The sequence below is a fragment of the Ursus maritimus genome, unplaced genomic scaffold, assembly GCF_017311325.1.
Source record: "Ursus maritimus isolate PB19 unplaced genomic scaffold, ASM1731132v1 scaffold_17, whole genome shotgun sequence".
NCBI lineage: Eukaryota > Metazoa > Chordata > Mammalia > Carnivora > Ursidae > Ursus > Ursus maritimus.
In genome coordinates this window covers 56749359-56771637 of record NW_024424119.1, presented here as the reverse complement: position 1 = coordinate 56771637, position 22279 = coordinate 56749359, and the positions used below count along the sequence as shown (strand labels likewise).

The following is a 22279-nucleotide window of genomic DNA, read 5'->3' as shown; positions in this document are numbered from 1 at the left end:
AGCCCTGCAGGGATGGGTCATTGTCCCGGGTGCAGGGCTGTGCACAAACAGGTCTGCGTCTGATCTGGGAGCAGCAGGGGGACTGGGCAGGAGGACGGTGGGAATGGCCGGGCAGGGCTGTGATGCCCCCGGGCTGGCTACCGGTCCCTGTCTTTGCAGAAGACCATGGATGAGACTGAGAGGAGGTTGTTAGACACGCCCTCCATCTCCCACTCGGAGGAAGTCAGTTCAGAAAGCTCTCCAGATGCAGGTGTTGGGGACCACCAGGAAAGGCCTCTGACCCCGCCCAGGCCACTGTCCCTGGTGGTCCTCCATTGGACTGTGGTCCATGAGCCCGAGGGTGAGGAGGCTGGGGCTGGGTGCATGTGGTGTGCGGGGATGGGTCAGTGCTGGCCCCACAGGGAGGAGCCCCAGGAGGCTGGTGTGGGGCCAGAAGCAAGGACTGGGCTCAGAGCACCTAGCGGGTGGACTGCAGTTGGGGAGACGTCCCGGGGAGGGTTCCTTCCTGGCTGCGGCTGCTCTGGGTACCCCTGGGCAGGGCTCTGTCTCTGCAAAGGCACAGGGAGAGGCAGGCACGAGGGTAAGCTTTTCTCCTCTCACAGCTGCTCTGCCATCTGAGGAACTAGAGCTGGCTCCAAGTTCATGGGCAGCTGCAGAGGGAGGGGTGGTGCCTGCAGCGACTTCAGCAGGAGACCAGGAGCCAGCGGGTGACCTGGCACCTGCCCACGGAGAGCCTGAAGCCGTCCAGGAGGAGCCTGCTGGAGAACCTGCCCACGGAGAGCCTGCCCCTGCGCTCGGCACTGCTCCTGCCCTCACCCCTGCTCCGGCCCCTGCTTGTGCTCTTGTCCTTGCTCCTGACCCAGCTCCTGCCCTTGCTCTGCCCTTTCCCCTGCCCCTGCCAGAGCCGCTGCCCCTTCCCCTGGCCCTGCCAGAGCCGCTGCCCCTTCCCCTGCCCCTGCCAGAGCCGCTGCCCCTTCCCCTGCCCCTGCCAGAGCCGCTGCCCCTTCCCCTGCCCCTGCCAGAGCCGCTGCCCCTTCCCCTGCCCCTGCCAGAGCCGCTGCCCCTTCCCCTGCCCCTGCCAGAGCCGCTGCCCCTTCCCCTGCCCCTGCCAGAGCCGCTGCCCCTTCCCCTGCCCCTGCCAGAGCCGCTGCCCCTTCCCCTGCCCCTGCCAGAGCCGCTGCCCCTTCCCCTGCCCCTGCCAGAGCCGCTGCCCCTTCCCCTGCCCCTGCCAGAGCCGCTGCCCCTTCCCCTGCCCCTGCCAGAGCCGCTGCCCCTTCCCCTGCCCCTGCCAGAGCCGCTGCCCCTTCCCCTGCCCCTGCCAGAGCCGCTGCCCCTTCCCCTGCCCCTGCCAGAGCCGCTGCCCCTTCCCCTGCCCCTGCCAGAGCCGCTGCCCCTTCCCCTGCCCCTGCCAGAGCCGCTGCCCCTTGACCTGCACCTGCCAGAGCCGCTGCCCCTTCCCCTGCCCCTGCCCGAGCCGCTGCCCCTTCCCCTGCCCCTGCCAGAGCTGCTGCCCCTTCCCCTGCCCCTGCCAGAGCCGCTGCCCCTTCCCCTGCCCCTGCCAGAGCCGCTGCCCCTTCCCCTGCCCCTGCCTGTGCTCCTGTTCTTGCTCCTGACCCAACTCATGCCCTTATTCCACCCCTTCCCCTGATCCTGCCAGAGCCGCTGCCCCTTCCTCTGCCCCTGCCTGTGCTCCTGTTCTTGCCCCTGACCCAGCTCCTGCCCTGGATCTTGCCCCTGTCCCTGCTCTTGCATCTGTCCCTGCTCCTGTCCCTGCCCCTAGCCCCACCCCTATCCCCACTCCTGCTCCTGCAGGCCTCCCAGAGCCACATCCAGAGCCCACAGCCCTGCGGGGACAGCTCCTTGTTCAATCACCCTTAGTTCCTTCACCCGAACCCGATGCCCCCCCACAATGTTTCATCCCCTCCCCCTATGTTCTTTCTCTCTGGTATATTTTAACTGTTCTATTATCTTTCCATGTTCTTATGCGGTTTATTATTTATTTTAAATAAAATTAATCGTTTTTATTTGAACACGTCATGAGCAAGGAGTACATTCCCGACGCTGTGCCACTGCGGCACAGAACACGGCGGCAGAACATTCCTTCCCCAAAGGATACCCTGAACCGGGAGCCCTCCCTGCCCCTTTCTCCCCCAGCCCAGACCCTCGCAACCCCTCAGCGGCTTTCTTTCTCTGTTCCTTTACCTGTTCTGGATGTTTCCGTAAGTGGAATCACGAAATGCCCACCTATTTTCAAAGGGGACTCGTTTCTTTCTGTGTTTATTTGACATAGAATTTCCCTTATTCGATATTGAAATCCCCGGTGGATTACAGATCAGATGTAATCATAGAGGCCCCTTTAGTAAATATGGGCACAATCTCGGGGCCGATGCCCCTGTTCCTGCTGGGACACCACAGCCTGACCCCAGACAGGACACGGCTGGTTCCACCTGTGACCCACACAGACACCAGGGAAATGCAGAAAGCTGGAAGACACCACAAAGGGCAAAAGCCTTGCTCACGACCCAAGGCCAGAGAAAGGTTCCCCTGCCTCTGGTCCAAACCGTGCTCCAAGTCACTGGGTTCCCCAGGGACAGAGACCAAACACATTCAAGTCCAAGGGGGAGGATAGGCATGCGGGGAGTATGTGTCAGAGATGTGGGAGCTCCCAGGAAGGACTCTGGCAAGGGAAACCACATGGAGGCAGTCCCCAGTCTGGTCTGGGGACCAGCAGCCCTGGGAGAATGTGAGGATGCGGAGGTCTCCTGCAGATCCCCTGGAGAGAAGGGTGACGGGCACCCCTGTCCGGGAGAACAGTGAGCTGCACCCGTCCCAGGCTGCAGGTGCACCCATCACCTAGCATGCTTGTCCTCGGACTCACCCCTGGAAACTCTGGCTCGGTTTTTCACAGATGTATTTTCAGGAGCGTTCAGCACGGTGGTGGTGGAGAGAGCAGGGAATGGAACAACGCTAATGCCCAAGGAGATGGATGGCATCCAGGGTCCCACTCCTCGTGATAGCCCTGCAGCTACTGTCACAGTGTCATCTGGGGCACAGGATCCGGGAAGCCCCTACTGAGGCCCCTTCTGCCACCCTGCTCCTGGGAACACTCAGAATCGTTTGAGGAGGAGGTTGGAGAGAATCCAGGATGACAGCAGGGCCAAGGAGAAGGAAGGTCAGCACTGGGAGGACTGTTGGACGTGCCCTGAGCCACCATCCAGGGCACGGACTGCGATGCCCTCAGACCTCACCCCAAATAATGACTCCTGATGGATGGACCCGACTTCTGTGGTTTCACTCCCTCCCTCCCTACATCATTTATTCACTCCATCATTCATTCCCCAACTCCAACCCTATCATCCTCCCTCCCCTTCCTTCCTCTCTCCCAACCCTCCTCCCTCCCTCCCTCTCTCTCCCCCCTTCCTCCCTCCTTCAGCAGAGGATCTGGGGTCTCTTCTGTGAGCACTGGGGCTTCATCAGTGAGCACCCCCCAACCCACGTGGTCCCTGCCCACATGGCCCTCACGTCCACTGTGGGAAGTGAGAGGGGGCAGTCCTCAGGGTTAGCGGAGGTGATGAGCACCAGGAATCTGCTTCTGAAAACAGAGGCCAGTTGCACAAACAAAAGAATGGAGAGACCCGGGGCGCCTGGGGTGGTTCAGCTGGTTAAGCAACTGCCTTTGGCTGGGGTCATGATCCTGGAGTCCCAGGATGGACTCCCTGCTCTGCCCCCATCTCGTGTTCTCTCTCTCAAATAAATAAACAAAATATTTGAAAAAAAAAAATAATGTAAAGACCCACGCTCAGCACGTCCTCTAGAAAAATCCATCCTGAAAAGTGATGAGAAGTAAGTACATCCTCGACTTCACGCGATGTGAGTTCTCATGGCCCATGCGCACGGAACCCTGGAGGCAACAAAGAGTAAGTCATCCAGTGCTGAGTGGGGGTTTGTGACACAAATTTCCTGGCCAAATGACAGCATTTCCACCAACATCTCCAGGGCCTCTGAGTTTTCCCAAGGGCCTCTCTGATCCTCCGACCCTTATGTCGTCCTCCTTGGGAAGCTCTGTCCTGTTGTTTTCCTTGTCTCCTGCCTCTTCTGGGGCCCTTCAGGGGCCTCCCCGCCAGGGCTGCCCTCGTCAGGACTCCCCGCACCCCGCGGCCGGGCGCCCACATCTGGCACTGGGCCCCACGAGCATGGTGCTCTGTGCAAGGCCTGTGTGTTCCCTCTGCAGTCACGTGGCATCTCCCCTTGCAGCGGCCAGCATCTTCCCGCGCTGGGTCTCCTCTGAGTCTGTGAGGCCGGCCTGTGGCCGTATCACGGGCATAGAAGCCAGAGTCCAGAAGGTCCGGAGGACCTGCTCCCAGTCCCAGTGTGTGGAGCCTGGGCCAAGGGTGGTCCCCGAGCAGAGGAGGACTTGGGCCCAGGGAGCCTGAGGGAGGATGTAGCACAGTGAGCCTGCAGGAGGAGAGGGAGCACCGAGCACCGTAGCGGCCTGGTGCTCGGGCCTGCTGGGCGACCCTGTCCCACCCTCACGGGCTCTGTCCCCAGGGCTGGAGGTTGTCGGGGTACCCACCCTCCCATGCTGGCAGCGGCTGGCAGGGGGAGCCCTCAGGCAGGGAGGAGGGGGCCAGCACTCCCCCAGTGGCAGGTGCACTCGGGCGGGCTGAGGGATACCCGTGGGACAGCAGTGCGTTGCAGCCCGGATTTCCCAAATCCGAGGCCGAGACCCTCTCCAGCATTTGCCACGCCACCCTCTTGTCGCAGAGCGACAGACCCATTGTCTGTCTCTGGGCTGCTTGGCTCTGCTTGTACTTGATCTTCTGTCCTGCCTCGGAAGACGTGCTGCTGTGTATGTGATAAGATTCTCAAGAGGGAACAGAGAGGGTTAGGGGTACCCATAGAGTCGCTCAGCCGGTGAGTGACCCAGCATCCACCCAGCTCTGCTCCCCGGTGGTGCAGCCCAGAGTCGTGCCCGGGTGCTCTGTAAGTAGGAACCCCCAGCACTGTGAGTGCCACCCCCCCCTTCACCACACCGGGCTCTCCACACCTGTCCCCGTCTCCTGCCCGCCCCGCGTATCCTGTGCAGAGAACAAGGATGAAGACCCAGTCAGGATGGCACGGTAGGACCCCCAGCCCCCGCAGTGGATGAGGCCTAAGAGGAGGTGGCCGTCCCCAGCTGCGCTCCGTGAGCCAGGAGCCCAAGGGCAGACCCGGATTGCCCTGCGCAGGAACCTCTCAGGTGCGGACTGTGCTTCCCCCAGGCTCTGAGCAGGAAATGGAGGTGCCAAGATCCCCCCTGGGATGTAAGTACCAGCCAGGTACTCTCTCTGGCCCAAGGGCACAAGGCTCTTCCTTCCCTGCATGCCCTCCCTTTTGGCTGATTCACCTTCTCCTGAGCAGGGATGTCAGAGGCCCTGGAAGACCTCAGTCCCTTCCCCACACACACACCAGACACACCCTGGCTGGTGCCGGGTCTGGAACACAGTTCACATCTGACACGCGTACACACCCACCCACCCACCCACACACAGACGCAGACACACAGAGTCCATGAGACCCTTGAATCTTCCTGGGAAGACTGCTCTCTGACGTTCTCTATTTTAATTAAAAACCTCAGCCTATTCTTCTAAGGGGGCTCATGGCCCACTAAGCGGTGGAATCTGCAGGGACCCCAGATCCCCCCTCTGCACCCTGGTGGTGCTCCTGTGGGGCACAGACAGGCAGACAAGACCATGTGTGCACAGGACCCATCAGCAGGCATGTGTCTCCAGGACTTTCCTCTGGTTCCTCGAAGGAGACAAACTGAGTCAAAGGGGAGGGCATCTCCCACCAGGGGTCACAGGCCAGGAAGAGAGCAGACCCCCCCTGCGCTGGGGAGGGAGTGTCCACCCCCTCAGCCACCTCGAGGGCTTCAAGCATCAGGGTTTGGGGGGGAAACTGTGTGGGTGTGGGCTCCCTGCCCAGCCAGGCAGCTCCTGTCCTGGATGTGGGGGGGCTCAGATCCATGCTTGTGGGGTGCTCTCCTCTCCCTAGGTCTGCTCCAAGGGGCGTGCTGACCTCAGAAGAGCTTGGCAGATTTGCTCCCCATGACCAGGCTGGTGCCGGGAACAGGGGTGCAGCGGGTTCTGCCTGGGGCCAGGCCAGGCCTTAGCCAGTGCGGGATGATGGGACTTTGATTAAAGAATGACCCTCAGATTCAGCGGGCTTCCAGGTAGACCGAGCAACCAGACTTTAGGCCCACTTGCTCGCCCGAGCACATAGGACAGCAAGGAACAGGGGAGCAGGGTCCCTGAGGGTCAGGCCTGGCCCAGTGCTCACCAGCCCTGACATTTTTAAAACCCCACTTTTTGGGGGGGCTGGTGCATGTTGTTCTGATGATGCTGAATGCAGAAGCCCAGTGTCGCAAACGCAGGACAGAGCTGCTTGGGGTGACTGGACGTCCCCAGCCCCCATACACACCCCAGGGACCCATCCCCCCTCCCCCGGGGGCTCCTCAAGGTACAGCTTGACAAGCACGGAAGGAATCCATTGCCTCCTTTTATATCAGGAAAAACAGGTTCTGTGAGACTTGGGGTCCATCCTCGGGGACATGTCCCCTGTTGCTGCCCGCCCCCAGGTACCAAGGCCCAGCAGATGGGCCAACATGGAGGTCTGGGTCTAACCTGGGCTTTCGGCAACCTTCTGCTGGGCTCCCAGGAAAACCTGGGCCTTGCTCCGGACAGAAGTTTCTTCCTCAAGGTAGAAAAGGGAGGTCTGGGCCTTGGGCTAGAAGCCCTGCCTCCATCCCGTTCTGTAGACCCTCCGCACCTACCCTTGGAGATTAAGGTCTAGGCAGTCCTGCTATTCCTGGTCTAAGCCATGCCCCTTCTTCCTGGGAGACACTCTGAGGCACCCTCCAGGATCCCGGAGGTAGGTCACAGCAGGGGACCAAGGGTAAGGGTCTGTGGGTGGTTGGGAGTCTGAGGACCGGCTTCGGAGGCCAAGGGAAGGCCCAACCCAGCCTGGCCACTAACCAGAAGAGGAACCGTAACCATTCCTCTGGGATGTTGCCCACTCCCCTTGATGAATTCAAATGCAGCAGCCCCCTCCTGGAGTTACCAGTGGGGAGACAGACCAGGGGGAAGTTCTTCCGAATCTGTCTGGGAGGGTCAAGACCAACTTCATGGAGAAATCTAGGGATGGATTTCCTTACGCACCCATTTTACCGATGGGAAATCTGAGGGCGGCGAGGGGAATGGACACTTGGTTATCGAGGGTAGCACGGGCACAGCCCTCCACCGCAGGCCTTACTTGGATAGGTCCTAAGCTGCTGGACAAGCAGGCTGATCCCAGCAGCAAGACCGCACACCTGTGACCGGAATTCCTCATTTAACCCCAGCTCCGGTCAGCCACATGCGAGCAGGAGCGATGTCGGTTCATTGCTGTAAGCCTGAGCCCTCAGAACTGTGCCTGACCTATAGTAGACGCTTACATTTCCTTGAATAAATAGACGAATGAATCTGTGCAAAGTGCTGTTACGTTACAGGTGAGAAACCACTTGTGTATTTGTCCGTTTGTGGACGTCCCGTGGGCTCCCTGCCGTGTGCCGACGCCTGGTGCGGAAGAGTGAAGCCCAGACACCACCTGGCAGTCTCACCCACAGTCAGGAAGAGGGAGTGCAGCCCCCATGGGCCTCCTCATCCTACAAATATTTAATATTTAATAGAATTTTGCTTTAATCACATATATATGGGCAGAGTGAGCAGATGGGGGCAGCCGGTGACTGCGGCACACAGATTCCCCCCGCCGCTCCCTCTGCCCCTGTGTCTTCCCTGCTTTGGCTCTTGTTCTTTCAGATTCTCCTTCTGGCTCCCTTGAGCATTTCAGGTCTGTTTGGGTTCCTAGTTTAGCCGCTGATACTCTCCAATTAGGAAGATGTCCAAACGCCTGCCCTGTGCTGGGCACCTCTTCCTCTCCCATCATCCTCCTCCCTCCCAGTTTTTTTTTTTTTTTTTAAGATTTTATTTATTTATTCGACAGAGATAGAGACAGCCAGCGAGATAGGGAACACAAGCAGGGGGAGTGGGAGAGGAAGAAGCAGGCTCATAGCGGAAGAGCCTGATGTGGGGCTCGATCCCGTAACGCCGGGATCACGCCCTGAGCCGAAGGCAGACGCTTAACCGCTGTGCCACCCAGGCGCCCCTTCCCTCCCAGTTTTTAGTTGTCGTAGTTTTAAGTCATGAACATCCCTTCGGTCTTCCTTCACCTTTCCTTAGGCCCAGCTCCTCCCAGGCCAGCCCTGAGGCTGTCCTAGGTTGAATTTGTCTCCTCCTGGGAGTTGGGGGGGTAGGGCCATCGGACAGTGCTGGTTGGGTCAGGAGAGGGCCATGGCCGCTGGCAGAGTGCTGACACGTCTGCCAGGGCCACAGGACTGGGTGAGCCCTGTCTGGCTCACCTTTTTATTACCAGGGAGGAATCATTGTCCAGAAGGCACAGCAGGGAACTGGGCAAACATAAACTGAGTGCAGAAAACCACTCAGGTTTGGAAGGCTGCTTGTGCCTGGCTTCCCGGAGGCGTAGGCCTGTCCAGTCCCGACAGGTCACTCTGGTTCTATTAACCCTGATTCCTGAGCCTCAGCCTGGAGGCGCTTAGAGCATCTCTGGGCTACGTGCCTTGGTTATACAGTTGCAACCAGAGTCGGCAAAAAACAGTCAAGAGTCAGTGTAGGATGTGACTCTGGACCTCGGGGTCTTGAGTTCAAGGCCCACATTCAGGGTAAAGCTTACTTAAGAAAAAAATAAAGTCGGTGCCAGTCCCGGTCCTGGGGAACCAGTGCTTGCTGCTAAAAATGGAAGCAGGACCTTTCAGCCAGCACTCTCCAGCTCCCCCAGGACTGTGCCAGGCCCCTGCATACTCTGAGGACATGAGCCCTGCCTTACAGGACCCTGTGGTCCTCAAGGGAAACCCCAAGGACACAGTGACACCCCTGAAGGACGTGGGGGGTTGTGCCCAGGAGCCAGGAAGATCTGGGTCTACAACTTCAAGCTGCATCATTGTGACTTAGAGCAAACCTGCAACCTCTCCGAGCCTGGATCGTCCTTATTCTTTCCCATGCTATTTCTCTGTATCCGCTCCCCCTCCTCCTTGCTGCTCCCTAATTTACCCTTAGGGTACCTCCCTTTTTGTCCCTCTGTGTGCGCTCTCCCTCAACCGCCCCAAGCAAAGGCCTCTGCCTCTCAGGCCCTCTGGCCTTTGGTGAGATGTACGAGGGTCCCCCTGGACCCCAGGAGTCACTGGGGTGAACAAGGGTCAATATTACCCCAACTAGCCGTAGGAGTAAATTACCGCAACTCCTTTTCCAGGCGGAGAAATAAGCTCAGGGAGATTTCGGGAGGCCCTGAGCTAAACCACAAGGTAAGTGCAACGTTCAAATGTTTTCCTTCCTGTGATTGTTCGACGTTCTTCTAAAAACATGAAAGATTTTCTTATTTCTCAGGCCCTCACCCTCACCCTGAGTTCCCGGACCGGCTCTTCTCGCGGCCCGCTGCGTGAGAGGCTGCCGCCCAGATGGCCGGGAGAGAGCAGCGCCCGGGGAACACCCGCGCTAGGACCCCGGGGGCGGGTGCCGTGGCCGGCGGGCGGGGCGCGAGCTGCAGGTGGGCTGGGGCCCTGGGACCCGTGGGCCAGGCGCGCGGTGGGCGGGCCGTGCAGGAGGGTGGACGGGGCGGGGCGGGAGCGCGCGGGCGGTGGGCGGGGCGTGCGGCTCCTTTCCTCTCGCGGCCCTGCCCCCCACGCCGGAGACCGCGAGCCCTGAGGCGGGCCCTGCCCCAGGGTCAGCCCCGGGCGCGGCTGCAGGCGCGGCGCGGCCACCGGGTATCGCCGGGGCCCTGGCGAGCTGAGTCCCCGGTTTCCCAGCCGGGGTGCCCCCCTCCGTCCGTCCTAAACCCCGTCCGGTCGCAAGGGGTGAGTCTACAGCCCGCGGGGACAGTCGCCCTCCCCACATCCCGCGCCGCGGCGCAGTGGCGGGCGGAAGTCGGGTGCGCGTCTGGGCCCCAGGCCACCGGACCGCTTTGGCCGAGGAGGACACCGAGACTGGGGTGGACGGGTAGGGGAGTGACTTGCCCAAGGTTACCGAGCCCGGGAGAGCTGAAGCGCGTTCCCGCCGTCCCGTGGAGAGGCCAGGCACCGCCTCCCCGAGGAAGACGCGGCTGCCACCCCTGCCCCCCACCCTCACCCCACCCCCACCCCACGCAAGGGCATCACGGCTGCCCCTCAGCGCAGTCCCCGCCCGGGCCGGGTGTGTCACCGCTGGGCCGGCTCAGAGCTCTATTTCCGGTGTCCCTGCTGTTACCCCCAAAGATCCTCCAAGCCCCGCCCAGGCGGCCCGCCCTGCGTTGCTGCCTGAGTCCCCGGGCAGGCCGCCCTCTGCTCCCCGCGGAGGGCGGGGGTTGGGAGGGTGACCTGAGAGCCCAGGCAGTGGGGACGATCAGCCTCTCCAGAGGCATAGCTGCAGGATTCTGCTGAGCCCTGAGCCACTATCTCCCTGCCCACCTACCAGAGCTGTCATAGCTGGGGCCACCCAGGGGAAGGCAGGGCAGCAAGGATGGGGCCACTATCCCCTGGATATCGGGAACTTTCCTTTGCAGGTGTTCCTCGGACCTGGAGACACAGGCTCAGAACCTGACAGCCCTGGGAGAGGACTGACTCACCAAGCCTGCTCAGCCTTTCCAAGTGCCCAGGTTCAAAGGCTTCACAGCAATGCGCTGCCACAGACTGGCCCTGGGCCTAGGAATCTGCCTGCTGTTGGGCATTGCCCTCTGCTCTCTGTGGTGAGCATGTCCCCATGGAGCCCTCCCTTCACCCCAGACTCCTCCCTTTCTTGGCATCTCAACCCCCAAACCTTGACCCCTTTATGGATTCCTAGGTCCCACCCACCTCTCTTGGCACACCTGTCCCCCAACACCAACCCCAGTAAGACCAAACTAGTTTTGGTTTCTGGATTTTGCTTAGTAATGGCCCCTGGGCTTTACACTTACTCTTTCCTCTGCCTGGACCATTCTTCTAGCCATGTTAATGAAGAACTCTGTTCACACACCAAAATTCACCCCATGTGTTCCTTCTGTGAAGCCCTCCCACCACCACCACCACCCCTCACCACCACTTGCTCATGCATAGGGCCTGACATCAAGAACATTCCTATCCCAGGAATGAATGACTGCCTGGGTGAATAATGGCCATACTGCAGAAGACCAGGAGGCTTTGACCTTTGAGGTCAGCCAGACCCAAGGAGTGGTGGGGGATCCCCAGATGCACCCCGCTGGGGGCCTTCACTCCAATCAACGTGCACCAAATGGGTTTTCAGCCTCATGACAGCAGTCAACAGGTGTTTTTCCTTCCTAGGGTGTATGTGGAGAACTGGCTGCCCTTCTCCTATGTCCCCTATTACCTCCCCTGTCCAGAGATCTTGTAAGTATGGAGCGGGGAGAATTTGGGCCTTGAGGGTTGCCTGGATTGGGGCCACTGGGAGAGTTTTAGGGTCACTTTGCAGGTCATTAGGTCCCAAGCTCATGAACAGTTTGGTAAGTGTTGGGTAATTTATGGGCTATGGAGTGAAATTCCCATGTCTGTCCTCCAGCGTCCCTGCAGGGCCCCCTCTGTGCTTTGACCCTGAGCCGGCTGCAGGGCTCTGGGCCTCGCTTGCTTCATCTGTAAAATGGGATTATGGAAGTCCCCTCCCGGGCCACCTGGAACATGGAGTGTGATGATACCTGTAAACAGTCCGCTGTAGCACGCCCCACGTAGCAGGTGCTTGGGAGACAGTGCTCTTAGGACTTGACGTTTGTCCTAAATTTTGTGTGCAGTTTGGATTCACGGAATAAATTAACACGGGACCAGACTCCCCCCACATCACAAACCTGACTTTTTGACAGTCCAGAGTGAAAAAATGGGCTAGGACAGTCTCAAGGGCGGTATCTTCATGATAGCTAAAGGCAAGTGTAAAATCTGGATCGTAGACTGCTGACTAACCACAAGGCATGTTTCAGTGTTATAAACACACAGTATAGTCAGTTCGGAAGCTGGAAAGCAGGAAAGACAAAAGAAAAAAATACCCTCTTGTGTCCTACCAGTCTGAGCTATACTTTGCTTCTAAAGTTCACGGTCGACTTGTGGGTCGCTGCCCTTTCTAGTTGAACAGACTGTGCATCTTACTTGGTTCTAAAAGCAGAAAGGCTGCTTGCTATTGAAAATAGTCATGATCGTCATGTTTTTGTGATTTTTGTCTGTGTTCCCGGACCTGGCTCTGCTCTTGGGCATGTGTTCGTGCTGTCTGTGCTCACCATCCTTTTACCCCCCCTAGGAGCTGGGTCATAGTTCTTGAACTCCTCCCAGTTTCCCACCAAGGCGGGGGGGGGGGGGGGGATTTCAGTTGTTTCCAATTTCCCAGGATTCTTTGTTTTTTTTAAAGATTTTATTTATGTATTTGAGGGAGAGAGAGAGAGCACGCGTGTGCAGGAGCGGGGGGGGGGCAGAGGAAGCAGGCCCCCGCCCCCCAGCTGGAAGCCAGGAGCCCAACGTGGGGCTTGATCCCAGGACCCTGAGATCATAACCTGAGCCACCCAGGCGCCCCCTCCAATTCCCCGGGATTCTAAATAAGTTTGTAATGAGTAGCTTTAGATATAAAGCTTTTTCCATATTAAAAATCCTTTCATTTGATAGTTCCCTCCCTGGGCCAGAGGATATGGAGAGATTCCTGGTCCATTTCGTCAGGTTGCTTTCCAGAAGGAACCGTGGCACATCACACGCTCCCCTTCTCTCGTTCGCACGGACCCCACTCCCTGGCCAGTCCTGGAGGAAGCACTAGGTGTTGCGAAAAGCAAAAACCAAACCATCTCGCTAGTTCGAGAGATGCGAGGGTGGGCGGGGCTGTCTCCCGAGTTCCAATTTCATTTCCTTGATTTCCACCCAGGCTCTCATTTCTGCCCCCACTTCCCACGAACTGGCTTTCTCTTCCCCGACGCACCTGTCGCCCTGCCCTCTCTCCCTGGCCTGTGTGTGGGTGCTGGCACCACTTTGGGCCCAAGGTATTCGCTACATTTTTTTTTTCTTTCCAGTTTGTCTACCTTTGGGTTCCGCTTCGCTCTTTGTTTACTAGATGGAAGTTGGAGAAATTTTGTGTGCGTTAAATAGTCACATCTTCCTGTCTTTTCGTTCGGATGTCTTCCCTTTTGCTTTTAGTTTTCCTACCTACAAGCGTGAAAATGTGAAGTGGGTTTTTTGTTTTCTTTCGTTTTGGGTTTTTTTTTTTTTTTTTTTTTTGGCGCTAGCTCATCTGTGGCTTCGGTATTCTTATGACTGACAAGCTCTTTAATGAGGCTGCGGCGTGGCTGGGCTTGGGGGGAAGCGGGAGCCAACTGCCAGGCCTGTGGGCCCCCTTCCTCCTCGCTTCCTGCCTTCGCAGAGTGCCCTCACTTTCTGAGCAGGGACCTGAGTGCTTGTTTGGGTGAACTCGGGCAGACAGCCAATGTGGTGGCCTGACTTTCAAAAATCGTTGATTCAAGAGTTTAAACGAATCACAGAAGGACAAACACCTATTACAGGATTCCACGTATATGAGATCTCTAGAATACTCAGATTCATAGAAACAGAAGTAGAATAGTGGTGACCAGGGGCCGAGGGGAGTCAGTGTTTCATGGGGACAGAGTTTCAGTTTAGGAAGATGAGAAGGTTCTGGAGAGGCATGGTGGGGATGGCTGCACAACAGAGTGAATGTGATTCAGGCCCCTGCACTGTGCGCTTACAAATGGTTAAAACAGGGGCGCCTGGGGGGCTCAGTCGGGTGATCGTCTGACTCTTGGTTTCAGGTCAGGTCATGATCTCAGGGTCATGAGATCGAGCCCCATGTCGGGCCCTACATTCAGCAGGGAGTCTGCTTGAGATTCTCTCTCTCTCCCTCTACCCCCACCCTCTCTTCCTCTCCCTCTAAAATAAATAAACCTTTTTTAAAAAATGGTTAAAATAGTAAATCTTTGTTTTGTACATTCTACCACCAAAGACAGAGAGAGAGGGAGAGAAGCATGGACTAAAAATTGGTAGGAAAACTTAAGGACCCCATCAAAGATGCCATATTGAACATTCCTTCGTGAACGGCAGGCACGGTGTGCACAGGTGGTCTGGCCGCTTCCACAGCTGCTCCATTCCCTGGGGGGCCTCAGGCAGGCCTTTGCCTTCCCTGGGCCTCACTTCCACCCTCTGGGGAAGGACGTTATTGGGAGGACTTTTAAGCCAGAGGAGTCAAATGTCTGGCCCCACGTCCTTCCAGTCTGTTGGTGGCAGAGCCGGAGGCCCTATGCAACCTGCAGGGCCCTCCTTCTTCCTTCTCCACCCAGGCTGCCCTCGGTCGAAGCTCATGGAGGTGGCCACACAAGCTGCCTGCCAGGAGGGGACAAGGTGCCTGGTCTTAACAGGCGCATACCTTGGTTCTCAGGGCAGCTCTGAGGGTGAGGGATGGTTGCCCATTCTACAGATGAGGAAGAACGGGGGCATGAGTCAGGGTTCCACTACAGACACAGACCGGGGGCGGGAGGGAGCAAGGTAGATTGAATGATGGAGCTGAGCCAGTCTGGAGTCCGTGCAGCAGGCACCGGGAAGGCTGGAGCTCGGGCAGTGCTGACACCGACGGCATGTCTTCTCGGAACCCTCAGCTCTGCCCTTCAGGCCTTTCCGCCTGATTCTAGCAAGCCCACCCAGGCCCTGCAGGACCATCTTTACCTAAGGGCAGCTGGCATAGATGTTAATCACATCCACCAGATACCACCGAAGCAACGCCTCGATTCGTGTTTGTGTGACTGGGTCCTGCAAGTGACCATCCCCGTGGGCTCAGGTGACTCACCCCGGGTCCCCAGGCGAGAAAGCGGCAGAAGTGGGATCACTGGGTCTTTGCAGCTTCGCAGAACTTCTGCCCACTGCCAGGCCCCTACAGAATGACGTGTTTGAAAGAGCATCAGCTTTGGAGACAGATGACACAGGGTACCGATCACGGCCCTGCCGCTCAGCGACCCTGGACAGCCGGCTTCTGTGGGAGCCCAACCCCTGCACGGTGGGCGGAGCAGAGGGGAAGGTTCCAGAGAGTCTGCCTGGAACCTGGAAGGGTGCCTGCCCCATGGGGGTGTTTGCTTCTTCTCCACTCTGTCCTTCCCGCTCAGAGTAGCTCTGTCCCCAGCCCTGGCACTAACAGCTCTCTCTTGCCTCTGCCCCCAGCAACATGAAGCTGCAGTATAAGGGGGAGAGGCCATTCCAGCCCGTGACCCGGTAAGCAGACTGCCATTTCCCCTTTGGGGCCCCGGGGGCTGGGGGCTGCCCCCCCTCACCACTGACCCTTCTTGGTTACAGGTCACTCTACCCTCAGCCCAAGCTGCTGGAACAGAGGTAGGTGCTGAGTAGGGCCTGGGTGCAGAATGGAGAGATCTGGCAGGAGGAAGGGGGGACTGGGGGTGTCAGGTGGCCTTGGGGTCCAGCTACTGTGGGACCTGGGTTCCAGTCCCGTTCTGTCACTAGCTGTGTGACCTTGGGCAGGTTACCCAACTGCGCTGAGCTTTTTCTGTATGGGTGGATAAGAATACCCACCTCATAGCAGGTTGGATGGAGGACTAGATGAGATGGTGTTTGCAAAAGGCACAGCTCCAGGCGCCTGAGTGGCTCAGTTCGGTTGAGTGTCCAACTCTTGATCTCAGGGTCATGAGTTCAAGCCCCATGTTGGGCTCCACGCTGGACATGGAGCCTACTTAAAAAAAAATTAAAAGGGCACAGCTGCATAGTTAGGTGCTCAATCTGCGGTTCGTGCTAATATTGCTGCCCCTCAGGTATTAGGCCCTTAGACGCCTTAAGTGCCAGGCTCCCTTACACACCGGGTGTGCTTTCACTCCTGGTCCTCTCGACCACGGGGAGCAGCTATTATTATCCCCACTTCCCATAGGAGGCTACCGAGGCCCAGAGACAGGGAGGAAGCTGCCCCAGGTCACACAGCATGGGAGGCAGGGCCAGGATGAGGCTGCGGCTTTCCCAAGGCAAGGGCCTCAGCCCCCACGGCCTCCCCTGCTGCCAGGCCTACCGAGCTGCTGACGCTTACACCCTGGTTGGCGCCCATCGTCTCCGAGGGAACCTTCAACCCTGAGCTTCTGCAACACATCTACCAGCCTCTGAACCTGACCGTCGGGGTCACGGTGTTTGCCGTGGGGAAGTGAGTAGTGGGCTGGGTGGGGGGTGAGCACTGAGCCACAGGAACTTACAGTCTGGGAAGGGACAAGACCTGGACACGGGGGCCTGCCCGGAGACCGGGGAAGCCCTGAGCCACGCACGGTGCGTGTGGGAAGGTAGGGAGTAGAGGGTGATGACAGGAGGGCTTCCTGGAGGAGGGGATCTGGCCCTGGCACGGAAACAGGGAGGCGGCTCAGGTGAAGGAGCAGCAGGAGCCTTTGTGAGGACACCCCCCCTTTGCCTCCTCACCCCTCTCTGCTTCCCTGGAACAGTCCAGGCAGGCATGAAGGACTGGCAACACTGAAGACCACCTCTCATAACTGGGGGTCCGTGGTCAGGCCACAGGCAGGTCGCGCCCCGCTCTCGGGACCCTCTCCCCTCTCCCCACGCGGGCCCTGCCTACTGTCCGGGTACCTCCTGTTTTCCTCTCCTCCCCCTCGCCCTACCTGGCTTTAGGAACCACCGCCTGGCAGCCTCCCCCGGGTCTCCTGGGGCTCCTGCGGGAGAACCCACGACGGGGCCCCAGCCCCTCAAGTGCTGTCCAGATGACGGGTGTCCCGCCTGGGGTCAGGTGACCCCCTGGTTCCCTCGGCTTCAACCTGGGGGGTGCGGCCCGTAGTCTCCTCCAGCTGAGCCCTGCAGCCGCAGCCCCCGGCTCCACTCACCTCTCCTCGATGCAGCCGCTTAACCCGCTACGTGGTCACTTTCCTCTCTCTGAGCCTCAGTGTCTCTGCCTCTAAAATGGGGGTTATGGGGGGCGCCTGGCTGGCTCCGTGGAGCGTGCGCCTCTTGATCTTGGGGTCATGAGTTCGAGCCCCACGTTGGGTGTAGAGATCACTAAAAACAATCAATAAACTTTAAAACGGGGATTGTGGTGCCTGCCTTTAGGGAGTTTATGAGGCTCGAAGGAGCTAAGAGTCCCTTAAGACACTGCCTGGCACCTCGTAAGTCCTCACTACAAGTTAGCGCGGTTTGCGGATTTAAGAGTCCCTGTTAATGTCCTTCCTACGAAGGAAGAGGTTGGTACCGTGATGGCGGGGATGTGACAGGGAAGGACCCTGGGGTTTCAGACCTGAGTGGCAGCCCAAGGGCAGGAGCTGGGAGGCGGACCCCGGCCCGACTGAGGCCTGGCCCCAGGTCCTGCGTGGGGCGGCGCGGCGTGGGGCCCGGGCGTGGCTGACGGGCCCTTCCCACCAGGTACACCGGCTTCGTCCCGCAGTTCCTGGCGTCGGCCGAGCGGTTCTTCATGCGGGGCTATCGGGTGCGGTACTACCTCTTCACGGACGACCCTGCCGCCATCCCGCGGGTCCCGCTGGGCCCCGGCCGCCTGCTCAGCACCGTCCCCATCCAGAGGCAGGCCCGCTGGGAGGAGATCTCCACGCGCCGGATGGAGGCCATCAGCCGGCACATCGCCGAGAGGGCGCACCGGGAGGTGGATTACCTCTTCTGCCTCGACGTGGACATGGTGTTCCGGAACCCGTGGGGCCCCGAGACCCTGGGGGACCTGGTGGCGGCCATTCACCCGGGCTACTATGCCGTACCCCGCCAGCAGTTCCCCTATGAGCGCAGGCATATCTCCACTGCCTTTGTGGCGGATGGCGAGGGGGACTTCTATTACGGCGGGGCCGTCTTTGGGGGGCGGGTGGCCAGGGTGTACGAGTTCACCAGGGGCTGCCACATGGCCATCCTGGCGGACAAGGCCAACGGCATCATGGCAGCCTGGCAGGAGGAGAGTCACCTGAACCGACGCTTCATCTCGCACAAGCCCTCTAAAGTGCTGTCCCCTGAGTACCTCTGGGATGACAGGAAGCCCCAGCCGCCCAGCCTGAAGCTGATCCGCTTTTCGACGCTGGACAAGGCCACCAGCTGGCTGAGGAGCTGACGGCAGAGCCAGGGCTGCCGTGCGCGGGTTCCCCAGCCCCGCAGCCAGCTCACCCCAGTGCCTCCCTTCTCGGCCTCAGGTCACCCCAGTCCAGCCCTGCCTACCTCAGTCTGCTAGCAGAATTTGACAGGAAAACGGAGGCAGAAAGCCCTTTGTAAACTGTCAAGGGCTGCGCCCGCAAGAGGAGAACGCAACACTCACCCAGCCCGGGAACAGTCAGCCGGGAAGAGGGGAGGCAGAGGTGAAGTAGATGGGACCTGGCAGGCCTCACCCAGCAGATGTGCCTTTGGGGCAGGCTCTGGAGTCAGCCCTCCTCCGCCCCCCTTCCGTTTCCTGTTGCCCTTAAAGTTGCACTTCTAAGCCCCTGGTGTGAAAGGCATCCCAGACCCCTCTTCTCTGGCTGCCGAGGGTCCTGGGTCCTGTGATGTCCCCCAGTCACACAGAGCCCATCCCTCGTCGGCCCTGGAGGGAGCCTTCGCCGTGAAACAGGCCTGCCTCCCTCTGGTGTCCAGCCTAGCCTGTACCTCACGGAGGGCCACACTCTCTGGCTCCAGCCACCTCCTTTGTAAGAGGGTTTGGGCAGCTTTTAACAAAGGTGGCATGGTGGGGGGGCACCCAGGGGGCCCAGTCGGTTGAGCAGCCGACTCCTGGTTTCAGCTCAGGTCAGGATCTCAGGGTCCTGGGATCTAGACCCCCCCCCCCACTCCCACCCCAGGCTCCACACTCAGCAGGGAATCTGCTTGAGATTCTCTCTCTCTGCCCCTCCCCCGAGTCATGCGTGTGCACACATCCACGCTTTCTCTAAAATAAATAAATCTTAAAAAATAAAAATAAAAAAAGCTGGCGTGTGCTAAGCCCTAACCAGGGTATTTTCCCCTGCACATCTGAGGGTCTGTGCGGCCAGCCACTGGGGATCCAGGCAGCCTGGATTTCAAATACAGTCAGCTTGGGGGGGTGGAGGAGGGAGGGTCCAGTTATCCAGAAAATCTGGACTAAAGCTGACCCCCTGCAATAGACAGGATTTCGTTCTTGTCCTCCTAGGAGGGGGCGAAGCGAGCCGGCACTGCCAGACGTGCCATACTCCCAACAATCAAGGGGAGCAAAGGCTGTCAGCTGGCCACCAGGTGGCCTCTGGGGCCCTGAGCCCATAACGCAGGTGTCTGCTGGCTCACCTGAAACCAGGGTCTCCTGGGCCCTGTGAGGCCACCAGAGGGCGTGGGGCTCCAAGGCTGTGGTGCAGGCCCAGGACTAGAGGGCCTGGGAGGGCAGCCTCACCAGTGCGGTGGCCCCAGAGGGACTTCAGAGCACCCCCTACCCTGTGGTTGTGTCTGCCTGGCAGGACAGAGAGGGGGTGGGGGGTGGGTTCAGGGTTTGGTGGCCGAGCGTTCACTCCTCTACAGGCAACAGCTCCTTGGCCACGGAGGGTGCAGAGGGGTACACTCTGGCCACATCGGGAGGAAGAGGTGTGTACCCACTTGGTCACCCCTGGCAAAGCTGGGGGTCAGCCCAAAGCCCACTCCTCCTACAGCCTGTGGTCTGGCCAGCGAGCAAGGACAGATTGCCAGAGTGTGCGCAGACCGAGTGAGCAGAGGAGAGGGCTTGGGCTGGGGAGGACGAGTCAGGGAGAGGCCCCTTGGCGTGAAGACCAGAGAAGGCCTCGGGGGGAGGTGGCCCTGAGGCCCAGGCAGCAGCCACAGGCTTGCAAGGGAGAAGGGAGCCCCTGCCTCACTCCCAGCCCAGCCTCTCCTGGACCCAGCTGATGTCCCTTCTTAGCCTTGGGCCAAACCCCGAAGGACTATGGCTGACCCTGGTCCCTGTCGCAGGGCACAGCCCTCAGACAAGAGCTGAGGGAGTGACAGGACCCAACTCTTGGAACCAAACCAGGGTCCAAGCTACTTTCCAAAACAGAGCTGAGGGCTTGGGGCCAGAGCTGCTGCATGGGTGGGAAGAGGGAAGGAGCCTGGTGGGGGTTGGGAGGGTGGAGGGGGTGGGGCCTGACCCAGCAGCTGGAGGTGGGAGGGCCCAGAGACAGTCCCAGCAGCCCCGGCCCCTGTCTGACAGGATCAGCTCTGAGCCACAGGTACCACGGTTGACAGGGCCCATCAGCTCTGGGGGCTTCGAAGTTTTCTAAATCGCAAAGGTACTTCTTTAAGAAATAGACAAAATCACAAGTACAAAATGTCTGCGTGGAGGCCCCTGACACTTAAGCTTCCTGTCCCTTATGGCCCACACGTGACAGTCCATCATGGCTCAGTCCCCGGGCCTGGCCCGCACACCTCTACTCACACTGCCCACCAGTCAGGCCTGCTTGCCCTATCACCAGGCCGATTTCTGGGGACTCACACTTGACATCACCTCCAGGAAGCCGGCCTTGATTTGTGCCCCGCTCCAGAGTGCCTTTTGGTGTTCCCACGAACCCTCCTCATCCCTGTGCCATTTACAATGTCTGCCCATCTCCACCCCTTGCCCAGTTGGTAAACTCCAAGACGGGACAGACTGTGGCTGGCCCAGTTTCCCCTGGTACCTGAAACCCAGGAGGCACTCTGTCAATATTGAACGACTGTGTGAGGGGTGACAGCTGAGAGAACACAGGGCTGAGAGTCTGTCCTGGCACCTGTGGGATGTGGGACCGTTCATCTGAGGCCCTGGGGTGAGGATCAAGTGAGATTATGGCTGGAACACCTCTGGGTCCCAACTCCTCTTGGGCAGCTACTTTGGGACGTGGCTAGGTCTGGGCCCTCCAAGCAGCCTGCCCCACACCGGAAGGAGGCGGAGGACCGCCATAGCCCCCATTACACAGGAGTGAACAGACAGCCTGCTCGTTCCTCGTTGGTTTTGGGGTTCCCTGCTTGAGTGGGGGCAATAACATGCCCACAAGCTCCCTCCAAATCTAGGATGCTGTGGCTCTGGTAAGACTGCCCCGATTGTGTCCTCTGAGCCCCCAACCTGCAGTGACCCCCGACTCCTGGCCCAACATCCAGAGCCCTGCACCATGTGGTCCAGATGCCGGCCCCAGTGTGCGCCCCTCACCCCACTCCAGCCTCCCTAGGGCCTTCCCCCCTGAGGGAGCCCACCAAGCCTTTGCCCCTCAGAGCCCCCTGCAGCCACTGGCCCTCACATGGCCCCCCTTCAGGTCGGCCTCCCCTCCAACCCTGGGCTCAGAGGCCAGCCCCTCGAGCTCCTCGGGAAGCTCAGGCTTTGGGTCAGATTGAGCTGGGTTCAAACCCACAGCAGGGCCATGTCACAGCCCCGTGACTGGCAAGCTCGTTGGTGGGTGCTCTGAACCTCATTGAAAATAGGGTCTGTGACCCTGACCTCGTGAGGGTGAGCTGAGGGCACAGGTGGTTGCCTGGCTGGGGGAGCCCCAACCCAGGATAAGGCCTGTGATGGTCAGTGTGGGACTCAGTGAGGGTGAAGAGCAATGACCCTGAGTCCCCCGTTCATATTCACAGCTGGACTTGGTCACTCAGAGCTGAGTGACCTTGATCGCCGGGGCCATTGTTCATGTATAAAATGGGGTGAAATCACTGAGCACGCAGGGAGGTCCTGTGCAACACTACCCCTAAAGGCTGCGGCACCCCGGTGGTGGGCTCCCTCCTCCCTGGGCTCCTTCCCACCCCTCTGACTCCAACCAGGGCTGCAGCCAGGGACAGGCTGGACCTCGTGTCCAGCCTCCTGCCAGGAGAACTAGAAGAGGTGTAGAGGAGTAAGGGGCAGACTGACCTCCTTGCCTGTACTCCGCGTCCGCGGGGCCGCCTCCAGGTCCTCTGGCCCAGCCGTGAACCCAGCCGGCCCCTGCAGGTTACACGTGGGGACCAGGACAGGACAGCGCTGTATATTCGGAGACTCCCGTGTCTTCAGGTCTCCACCCCAACCCGGCCCAGCGCCCGACGGCCCTCACCCGCTTGGGTTTGGGGCGGCAGGAGGTCCCAGCGGGCGCGCGAGGCATAAAGCAGGCAGCGGGGCGGGAGACGCGTGGGACCCGCCGCGCCCTGGGCCCTCGGTGCGCTGCGGTGAGGCGCGGCTCTGATGCACGCGCTGTCCGCGGGCCCCACAAGCCCCGCGTGCACGCGATCGTGGACGCGAGGCCCGGCGGCCCCGGCAGGGTCCACCCACCGCCGCCCGCGGGAGGGAGGCCGGCGCGCCTCCCCCCCCCCCCACGA

General features: G+C 59.7%; 1 protein-coding gene across 2 annotated transcripts; it reads left to right on the top strand.

Moving 5' to 3' along the window:
* Nucleotides 1–9776: 9776 nt before the first annotated feature.
* GBGT1 (globoside alpha-1,3-N-acetylgalactosaminyltransferase 1 (FORS blood group)) lies at nt 9777–18644 on the top strand. Of its 2 annotated transcripts, XM_040632127.1 has the most exons (7): nt 9777–9943; nt 10627–10809; nt 11381–11446; nt 15239–15289; nt 15371–15406; nt 16083–16217; nt 17432–18644. In XM_040632127.1, the coding sequence occupies exons 2-7, from the start codon at nt 10739–10741 to the stop codon at nt 18114–18116; spliced, it is 1044 nt and encodes a 347-aa protein (XP_040488061.1). In that variant the 5' UTR covers nt 9777–9943; nt 10627–10738; the 3' UTR covers nt 18117–18644. The 2 variants fall into 2 exon arrangements, with proteins under 2 accessions (XP_040488061.1, XP_040488062.1); XM_040632128.1 differs by lacking the exon at nt 16083–16217.
* Nucleotides 18645–22279: the final 3635 nt, after the last annotated feature.